General features: G+C 41.9%; 1 protein-coding gene across 3 annotated transcripts; it reads right to left on the bottom strand.

The window, feature by feature from the left end:
- Nucleotides 1–748: 748 nt before the first annotated feature.
- On the bottom strand, nt 749–10,109 carry LEO1 (LEO1 homolog, Paf1/RNA polymerase II complex component). Of its 3 annotated transcripts, none has more exons than XM_066558906.1 (12): nt 10,021–10,109; nt 8,536–9,240; nt 8,190–8,294; nt 7,583–7,677; nt 6,771–6,916; nt 6,206–6,290; nt 5,784–5,878; nt 5,366–5,500; nt 4,547–4,682; nt 4,052–4,238; nt 3,683–3,780; nt 749–1,030 (listed from the first exon to the last, which is right to left on the bottom strand). In XM_066558906.1, exons 1-12 carry the CDS (start codon nt 10,076–10,078, stop codon nt 962–964), a joined length of 1,914 nt encoding a protein of 637 aa, XP_066415003.1. In that variant the 5' UTR covers nt 10,079–10,109; the 3' UTR covers nt 749–961. The 3 variants fall into 3 exon arrangements, with proteins under 3 accessions (XP_066415003.1, XP_066415002.1, XP_066415000.1); XM_066558905.1 differs by having other exon boundaries at nt 749–1,034; XM_066558903.1 differs by having other exon boundaries at nt 749–1,034; nt 8,190–8,297.
- Nucleotides 10,110–10,438: the final 329 nt, after the last annotated feature.

Consider the following 10,438-nt stretch of genomic DNA (forward strand, 5'->3'; position numbering starts at 1 on the left):
CAAATAAGGTGTTTTAAAAAAAGTGTAAACACAGCAATGGTTCTGTCTAGAACATTCTCCTCCAGTGACATCCCAGGTAAACAAAACCATTTATAAAACCTACCAGAACAAGAGGAAATGGCACCATATTACGTGGGATTCTGAGACACAATTGTCATGTTGCATTTTTTGCACTCTGATTCATTTCACCTTTTAAAGGAGACTTTCAGCTCTGCTAGCAGAAATGTCAATTTTGTTGAAACAAGTGCTTTTACTCTGACATTTACATCATTAGCACATGACTATTATTATTGTTGTTATTATTATTACTGCTCTGGCAAGATGCAGATATTCATTGTGGACTTGAATGCATGAAAAATAAATGCCTTATATGATCAGTTAACTGTGAAGTTCATGTAGTTAAAATGATTTACTCAAACATGGCAAGAAATATTTTTAGTCAGCAAATTATACCAGCATAGCAATGTACTGTCCAGTAAACAGAAAATAAGGAATATCTAGGGAAGAAACAGAGTTGTACTGTACCACTGTGTGTTCTTAGCAAGTTCTAGCATCATAGCCTATATTCTCATTTAAGCATTCCACAGAGATTAGCATGGCTTCTCCTAATGAACTCACTAAGTTAATGACCAATTTACTTGGTAACCAGCTACTACAGTTCTCAAAACTCAAATGCACTGTGCAAGATTAAAATCAGCACTGTGATGATCCCTGGACATTTGCTGCAATGAGATAAAACTCTTAAGGGTCAAAGGAAGTCAAAAAAACTTTATTCACACCAGAAACGCAGACTTAGGAATTTTCCTTTATCAAAATAAGCCCCTTATGGTTACTTACATCTGTGCTCTAACAGAACTGTACAATATATATAAACATATATATAGAAAAAACAACAACAACAAAAAATCAACTGCTGCGCTTCCTTAATATTAATCATCATCTTCTTCCTCTTCATCACTGATCACATATTTCTTAGGCTTCTTACTTGCTTTGTCATCATCATCTGCTTTTCTCTTTCCAGAAGGTTCACCTTCCTAAAGGCAAAAAAAGGACAAAAATAAACCACCATATTTCCAGCTAAAGTAGGAAAAAACACAGAACAACAACAAAAAGACCTCAAAGTCTTTCTTGTAAGAAAAGCAGAATTACTAGTTCTAGTTTTTCCATTTTGTGCTACTGTGAAGCAGGGCTGGTTCTGTGCCAGTCCTCACCCTCAGCACTGAGTGGCTGCTCCCAGGGTCACACCCCAGACCAGGAGGGTCCAGGAAGCTGCAGCTCCATCCCCTTGCTGGCCCTGCATCCACACCTGCTCTGCCTGAGCAGGGCATGCACAGAGATTCTCCAGCACACTGACACACTCCCTTCAGGCAGCCCCTGCAGCTTTGCTAAGTTTTCAGATTATTTATACCTGTATGGCCTGAATCAGAGCTACTGAAGCAAAGAAGGAATTCAGGAAGCGGGCAGGCATTTTGCTCATCAGAAAAACAAAACTAAACTAACTGCTCTCTGGCATAAAGAAAAAAAATCAGGAGGAATCACTGGCACTCAGAATCAACAGTCCAAGAAATGTAACAGTTTATCGTTTATGAGGCTTCAAAGAGCTGGTCAAAGGAACTCAAATCACTGAGTTAATTACCTGCTTACAAGAAATACCATAAAGACTTTTATAGGGCTGATTTCAGTTTTTAGGTCACGAAGCTAACAGGTTGATTTTTGCTCCATGTACATTACCACCAGTTCAGTTTGAATCATCCTTCCAAACAACATTTTAAATCACAAGTTGTTCATGCAAAACTCATTAATAGTGACATGAGGAACAAGTGGTAACTCAACTGTTGTTAAAAAGAAGTGTATCTTTAAAAATACTCTCAGGGCTGAGTAACCTCATCCCTTTTTCCATTTGCTGGTTTTGGAAGTGTGGGTTTGGGTTTTTTTTCATTTTGTTTTTTGGTTTTTTTTTTGTATTTAAAGCAACTTGCTTGGATTTTAAGGAGGAAAGATTGAGTTCTAGAACTTTAGTGTTTCAAAACTCCAAGGATCAATGATTTATCCAGAGTATTTGATTCTATATGAACGTGTTCAGTACGGACCGGGAGAATCGCAGTTACGAAGGAATTTAAAGCAGGGAAAACAGAAATGAACAGGGGTGGGAATCTCAATGATAGCTTCTTCCTCAGAACAAACATTCTCTTGTAATCTAGCTGGGCTATTGTTCAATGAGTCATCTTCCTGTTCAGCAGAATATCCCCATTAACTGCAGCAACAGTGAAACTACTTGCTGTGTGGTGATAAAGTATATTATTAATAACAGACTGACATTTGCAGTAATGGTAACAAATTGCTATCAGCACAAAGATTTGTGCTGTGCTGCTGACTGACAGCAGGTAAAAGTGAGTGTCCAAGGAAGCCAGAGCTCCCCGTGTGTGGGTATGCACTGAGCACCACACTCCCCCTGTGGGCACTGAGCACAGGAACTGGAGCACCACTGGGGTTTTCTGTGACACTGCAGCACCACTCCGAGGCCCCAGAGGAGCATTACCTTCCAGTCACTCTTTAAAATGGAGGCTGCTGCTCCTCAAGCAGCAGAGGAATGCTATTGATTAGACCTTTTCTGAGAGAATGGAACTGACAAGTCCTCAAATTGCTGTATCATGAACTAACACATCTAGTAAGAGTCTTAAAAATAAACAATTCAATTTCTACTAACTAATGTTCACAGGGCTCACAAAATTACAGTTTTGTCAACATGGCTCATATGGCTGTTAGAGTCTCTGATATATTAAATTTTTCTGATGTATAATAAAAAGCCAGGAATCTATGTCTTTAGAAGACAAAACTAATTTTTACTAATTCCACTTGACATTACAATGCCTGTTAGTGCAAATAACTCAGCTGACTCTGTAAGAGCACCAAGAACTTGCATTCAGCACACAGAAAACACCCAAGGGGCTGGGGAGTGAGGCCTCTCAGGGACTTTACAGGAAACACAGTACAGAAATGAAAATGAGAGCAGCTTACTTCTTGTGTAACACTGCAGTGCTGTATCAGCAGTGACAGACTTGAACTAAACCTCAAATGCAATGTTCACAAAAACTCATTTAATAAGACCCAGCAGTCATAAATTACAAACCAATAAAAGACCCTTTTAGATAAGGAAACAGCACTACTGCTGTAGCTAACAGTTAATTTGATCAGAGCCCAATGTTTCAGATGATGCTGGGGTGATGGAAAATGTATTTTTAGCAATGGACAGCAAGTCTTTTTAACTCAGTTTTTTTAACTTTTCTATTTAAAAAGAGCAGAAATACTACGTGAAAATGCTTCCACTATTTCCATAATAAACAGGAGAGGACCATGTAACTTAGGTAACACTGCACTGGGATTCCAATATTACTCCTTGAATAATTTTGATATATTCATTTTACATAACTCTGCATAAATTTTTCCATCTTTAAATCAGCAATAACAATAGTGTCCTCCTTTGGGAATCACTCAGGTCTGTGAACTAATGCAGTGCATAAGAAATCAGTGATTAATTACCAAGGAAAGCATGCCAAGTCAAATAACACATTCATCATGGCGTAAATGAAACCACAGAAGTCCCAAGTTTAAACACTAGATTTAGTGAAGGAAATGTTCCTCATTAAAAATGAGCAGCTAAAGAACAAAGTCCTTCTCTTACCTCATCACTATTAAGTTTCTTTGCTTTGAGTAGTCTTTGGGTTTTATCTTCATCTGAGCCTTCGTCACTGTCAGAAGAGTAGATTCTAGCACGTTCCTCTGCACATTACAGAAAAAAATAAAAAGCCAAACATGTTTATCTGAAACTGGTGTGGAAGAGAGAATATTAAAAATGTCTTATATTTAGTGCCACAAAATGTTTGCAGAACCTAAGTCCAGAGTAAACAAAATAAACTTATACAAACTGAATTAACGTCTCTTCATGTATCGAACGAACTGGCAAAATCCTATCTCACCAAGGCTGTCCTGTGCAACTACCCTGTCTGGATCACACAGGCCTTAATGACGTGCTGTTAAGGTTTATGATTACCTCTGATGCCACCCTTGTATCTGTTTTTGATAGCTGCCAGACTGATTGCATCATCCCCCTCATCCTCCTCGTCGTAGCGGTCGGGCTCCAGGTAGCTGGCGCTCAGCCCCCGCTGGTGCTGCTTCTCCCGCATCCGCCGCTGCTGCGACTCCCTGCGGATGGAAGCCCTCAGCCTCTCCTCTTCTTTCTGGACAAGCACACAAGCAATGAACTCAGGGATAAAAAACCCCCAAACCACTTCGAGAGAACCTCATATCCATTATTCTCGTATTCTACTGTAGCTTTTTACACAGCAGTGTAAAGGCTGCAAATATTCTCTTTGTTTTGTCATCTGACAGCTTAAGCAAGCCACACCCATGGTTTGGAATTCTTGCTTAAAACTCCAAAACATTACTGTTTTTCATAAATCATAGAATATTCAAAAATGTCCAGCTCTATTACAGGTGTGATAATCAAGATTAAACCAGCAGATCAGAGAGTTCCATGCCACAATACCTTGATCATTTCTGTGCGCTGAGACTCTGGATCACGGCCTGCCATTGGCAAAATACGAATTTTCTGGGTCTTTGAACATCTGTCTGCCAGAGACAGAGTCATCTTCCTGTGAGTGGCACTGTCTGTAGAGTGTGGCCTGGTAAAAAATTGCTAGGGGTTAAAAACTTCTTTAAGGAACATATCCATTTTCAAAAGACAATGCTAGGGCCAGCATACTTGAGAATTCAGAGATTCATCTGCACAAAAGTGAAAGCATCAACCCTTTTAAAAAAGTGTTTATGTGCACTGTAACAGCTACTGAAGACAGCAAGTCTTCTCTCAGTAAAATCACAGTCCAGCCATTAACAGTTGGACTCAAAGATCTCTAAGGCCTTTTTTACCCCTAATGATGCCAGAATCCTACAACCTTTGACCCTTATCAACCTAAAGATACATCCTCCTCACAGTTCACATCAATATCTCAAGAAGCAGTTGCCATCTTGATAGCAACTGTACCTCAGACAAAAGATTAATTTCAGGGAATAGTAATATTTTCTCTGACTCAAATGAGGACTTGCATGTAAAACTGCAAATTAATACATGTATACAAAAAACCTATATGTAGCGTACATAATGCAGGAAATGGCACATAAACATTCCCAACTTAGACACCTAATGTAGGACAAATCTTACTGAAAAACTGAGCTTGGAAAATAGCACATTCTTACTAACCAGTGAAGCTCTGAAGCTTTACAAACAGGTATATCTAATCTTTATACACTAATAACAACACTTAATTGCAAAAACAGTATCAACATTTGATACAGAACAGCAGTTTACCTGAAGGTTAACTTGGTCTTGAACACAGCCTGTCCTTGCAGGCCTGTCCCTTGTCTGATGAACAAATGATTGTGGTCTCCTTGTAGCGGTGCCTTGTACACGTCGAAGACCTCATTGCCCAAGTGGAGGGACATGCTTAAAAGAGATTGCCATATCAGTTACTTGATAAAGTAACAGTCTATACACTGCAGTCTATTTTTCTGCCTCATTTTTAAGTGGAGAAAGCCTTTATGTTGCCTTTTTATATCTAGCCAATAATTATATTTCAATCTAAACTAAACTGAGTATAAACCTTTCAAAGCACTGAGACTAAAATAATTTGTACCGTGCAGAACTGATGTCAGAGTTTGCTGACCTTCCAATTTTGCATGTCACTGCAAGAACTGCATTACTTCAGTAACAAAGGGTGCAAACTAACCTTCCATCTGACCATTTAACTATCCTTGCATTACTCTCTCTGATCTCGTTCCCTTCCTCATCTCGTCGCATCCGCCATCGTATTGTGTTTTCTACCTGTAGGGGGAAAAAACAAAACAGTTTTTCTAGCTCCTAAGGAATACTGTGATAAAATACACTCTATATAGGTCAAGAATTTCAGTTAGAAAGGCTTGATAATTTGTGGCACAATGCAAAGAAATAAAGGTGAAAAGTATTGCTTTTATAGGTGCAATGCAGCTGTCAAGCTTTTTAAAAATTCATGACTAAAACAGATCAACTTTCCTCAGCGCCCACACTTTCATAATCTGAAAACCCAAAACATCATTCCAAAAGATGTGAAATAGACTTTGAAGGAAAGTGCCTAGGTGAGTGTAAAAGACAAAAGGAAAATTAATACTATACCTTGAGTTTTAACCTAGTTCTACCTTCTTCATCAAGCATCTCCTCATCTTCAAATTCATCTTCATAATACTGGGGATCAAAAGGTCTGAAACAAATTTTACAACACATTCTTTATTCTTCTAAGAAAATTTATCCAAGTAACCAGCCTCTTCATAAATAGTACAGGATTACTTCATAAATAGTACAGGATATTTAACATACAGGAATAAAAAAGGCCTTATTATGAAATTCAAAATGATGTTTTTAATCACTGGAAAGTGCATAAGGGTCAGTGCATTTGCCTTTCACATCTCTGAGAGCCTAAACTTATGCTTACAATTCAACTGATAGCATGTGCTTTCAATTAAACCACATTTTTGTCTGGTTTTTACAGACAATGAGTTATTCAATCAAGCTGAAACCCACCTTCATAATAAAATTACCTAATTAGAAAACAACAGCCATTACTATTGACTAATCACAACCAAAAATATGCATCTCAATGTCAACAACTTTATTAGGGTAAACACATACTAAACAAAAACACTAAAGGACTTTAACAATCCTGTCTTTAATGTGCAATTACCTGGGTTCCACACTGAGGAAGTTGGGCAGCTTCACAAAATACAAATCATTACCCAAGTCTGTGTTTACTTTTGGTATTTCTACCTCTATTCTGGTCTCTGGAATAGGCTCTTCTTCCTGCTGCTCTTGACTCAGCCCATTCTCATCCTAATGAAAAAAACGAACAGGAGCATAAGTGAAAAAATCTATCTGGCTACTGCTGCTCTAATAATTACATTTTGCTTAAAGAAAAGTCATTCATAGGCACAGAGAGGTCAGGAAGATTTGGATAAAAGAATTCAGGCATTTTCATTGAAAGGAATTCAACTCAGCATTGTCATGTGGCACTTTAAGTGACTTCAAGCATCAGTGCAAACTCAAGAGACCAAAAACAATAAAGAACAGCAAAGGAGCCAACAGAGTTGGCTGAACACTGGAGACTGGGGGACACTTTCTACCAGATTAAAGAAGGGATCTTTATCTATTGTCAATAAAAGATGAAAAATTATCTTAAAAATGAAAATATTTCTCAAATAGCTGCAATAAGGTACCAAAGACAGCTATGGCTTTGTATTTTATTTGGTAGCAATCAAACTATTATTTATATTTTTTTTTAAGTTCAAACAGTGGAGGAGGGATGAGGGAAGGCAGATAAATCTGAAATTGTTATGCATAAAATTTTAATAATTCTTTCAGATGGGACAAAATTATCTGTAGTGCTACTTAATGTCACTACTCTTTTTTTTTCCACTAGAATATTACCCAATTCAATTGGTGTTCTGCATTTCAGAGTGCAATGGCATGGTAATTATCTCAAAAGTCAAGTCCACTCACAATGGGCTGTCCTGGGGTTGGTGGCTTGTCCTCTCCATCACTTCCCGAGGAAATGTCATCAGCACCTCCAAACAGATCCATGACATCTGCATGCTCTTCAGCAGAAAAATGACAATTTTAAACCACACATATATATGCACACACAGCCCTAATGCAAGATTTATTTATCAAATAAGGAAATCAAGTTGAAAAATGGCAACAGAAGAGTACAAGATAATCCTTATTCAAGTAACTGAACAGAAGTAAAGAAATTTCATTACGCATTTTGGAGGTTTTACTTCTCAAAAAATAAATGCCTCTTCCTCAGCCAGCTAAACCACCACAAAACATAGTACAGGTTCCCTGGGCTGCTCTGATTACAGGAACCATTTTTCAATATCTTTCAGTAACAATGCATGAAAGAATATTTGCAGAAGAGAGAACTTGACAGAGCTATCTGGAGACGATCAGCATGTGCATCCCACACAGAATTCTTATGTCTGTTTGGTTATTTCCATGGCACTGTACAGCAAACACTACCAATTCCATCAAGCCCTGTAGCTGATGAATGGCAGGCTCAAGAGGAGGATGAAAGGACCCAAAACCCCACAACCCCCCCAGCATTTACCTTTCTGCCCTTCTGTGTCACTCTCTGCTTCTGAATCTGATGCAATCGGTTTCTTCCGCTTCATTCGCAGAACTTCATCCTCGCTGTCGCTGCCCCTTGCAGACTCTACTAAGGAGCAGAATTATTCTCAGCAAATTAAAAAATTTGGTTCACAAATTTAAAAATTCCTCTCTATTAATAAGCTCTGAAAGTGCTGCATCAAAAAAAATTGCAAAGATGACTATAGTTAAAAACTATGAAATCAATGCCCTTACATTGAAGTTTCAATCTTTTCAGGCCAATGTGAACAAAACAATAAAGAGAGACCAAACCAGCAGCAAATCATTATTTCTGTATTCATTCCTACCAGATTTGTGCTCTTGCTCCTCCTCATCAGAGTGCTGAGCCCTTTCCTCATCATCAGAGTTCTGAATCTTCTCCTCCTCAGACCGCTGGGCCCTTTCATCATCGTCAGAGTTCTGCATCTTCTCCTCATCTGAGGCCTGTGGCCTTTCCTCATCATCAGAGTTCTGCATTTTCTCTTCATCTGAGTTCTGCAGTCTTTCCTCATCATCAGACATCTGTGGCCTTTCATCTTCATCTGAGTTCTGCACCTTCTCCTCATCATCAGAGTTCTGCTGTCTCTCCTCATCGTCAGAGTTCTGCTGCCTCTCCTCATCATCTGACTGATCGCTTTTGTCCTCCTTGCCCCACTTCTCATCCTCGGAGTGTGCTTTCTCAGAGCCGTCTCCCTCGGAGCGATGGCTGCCCTCCTCAGAGCCGTGCTCGTCGTCGTCGTGCGCGGCCTCGGATGCGCTGTGCTGCTCCCCGTCCGACTGCTCGTTGTCCTCGTGCCCCGAGCCCTCGGAGCGGTTGTAGGATCTCTCAGAGTGGTTGTCGCTCCCTGAGTGATGGGATGCTCCTTCGTCCTCGCTGTCATCCCCGAACAGCTCCTTGTTGCTGGGTTTTACGGCCTCCCTGTCGTCGTCATGGTCGCTGTCGCTGCCGGAGGCGTTGCTCCCAGAGCCAGCGTTCTCCTGCTCGGAATCGGAATCAGAGCCGGAATCGGAGTCTGCAAAACAAACACCACCCCTTCAGCAGTCAGGATGCTTCTCTGAGGATGTGCGTGCATTGCTTAAACAAAAACCCCAAAAACACAACCCAACCCCCTGAGAAACCTACAGAGAACGGCCAGCAAGACCAACAAAGCTAGCAAGAATAGTAAAATAAAATGGCTGCTAATAAAAGCACAGCCAAAGAAAGGCACAATGAAAAATGATCGATGGCCCAAAGAGTTTCAAACCACAAGCTGTGATCTAAGATTCTAAGACTGTAGATGGAATAAACAATTACACAAACGAAAGTAACAATTGAAATAATGAGGGCTTAAACAAGTAACTAAACAGACACGGCTTATAAGATCCTACAAATTCAAAATTGTCACTCTGTATTTAATCTAAGTCATCTACCCACGGAGGTTTATGACAATGGAGCTACTCCTCACTGCCGAGGCTGGTAAATGTGGTTTCCACTGGAAAATAAACAAACACCTGCCTTGAAAAGTAATTTACAGGAACGCGTACGAGAATTTTTAAAACGTCAGAGACCTAAACCAGGTGTTCCACTGTTTCCAGAACTCGGCTGCGGCGGAACAACCTTCCCTGCAGGCACCGGACCCCCGGCCCGCGACTCCGCGCCGCTCCCTCCCTCCATCCCTGCCCCCGCGCTCGGGGGCCGCGGCAAAGGCGAGGCGAGGCGGGGCGGGCGGCGCAGCCCGCGTCGGGGGCACCCGGGCGGAGGAAGGGAGGGAGAGAGAGCGAAAGAGAGAGAGAGCGCGAGAAGCCGCCCTCACCTTTGTGCTCCGGCTCCGAGTCCGCGTCGCTGCCGAACAGATCCGCCATGTCGGCCATGGCGGCAGCGCGGCCCCGCCGGCGCCGCGCAGTGACGTCACACGGGGCGCCTCTCGCGCAGGCCGCCTGCAGCCCGGCCGGAGCCGCTCTCAAAGGGGGCGCCTCCTTTTAAAGGGGCCGCACCCGCGGCCGTGAGGAGACACGGCCCGGACGGGGAGCAGCGGGGCCGGGGCTGGGGCCAAGGCCGTGGGTGCCCGGCTGCCCCTCCGCACGCTCCCGGCGTGCCTGCAGCGCCCGCACGGAGCAGCCGCGCTCCGCTCCCGGCGGCGCTCGCTCGGGCCCGCAGGTGCCGCTGTGGCGGCGCCGCTCCCGCGCTCTCATGGCCCCGCCCTCCGCTGAGGGAAAGCCGCTCCCCACAGC

The sequence above is a fragment of the Molothrus aeneus genome, chromosome 13 (genome assembly GCF_037042795.1).
Source record: "Molothrus aeneus isolate 106 chromosome 13, BPBGC_Maene_1.0, whole genome shotgun sequence".
NCBI lineage: Eukaryota > Metazoa > Chordata > Aves > Passeriformes > Icteridae > Molothrus > Molothrus aeneus.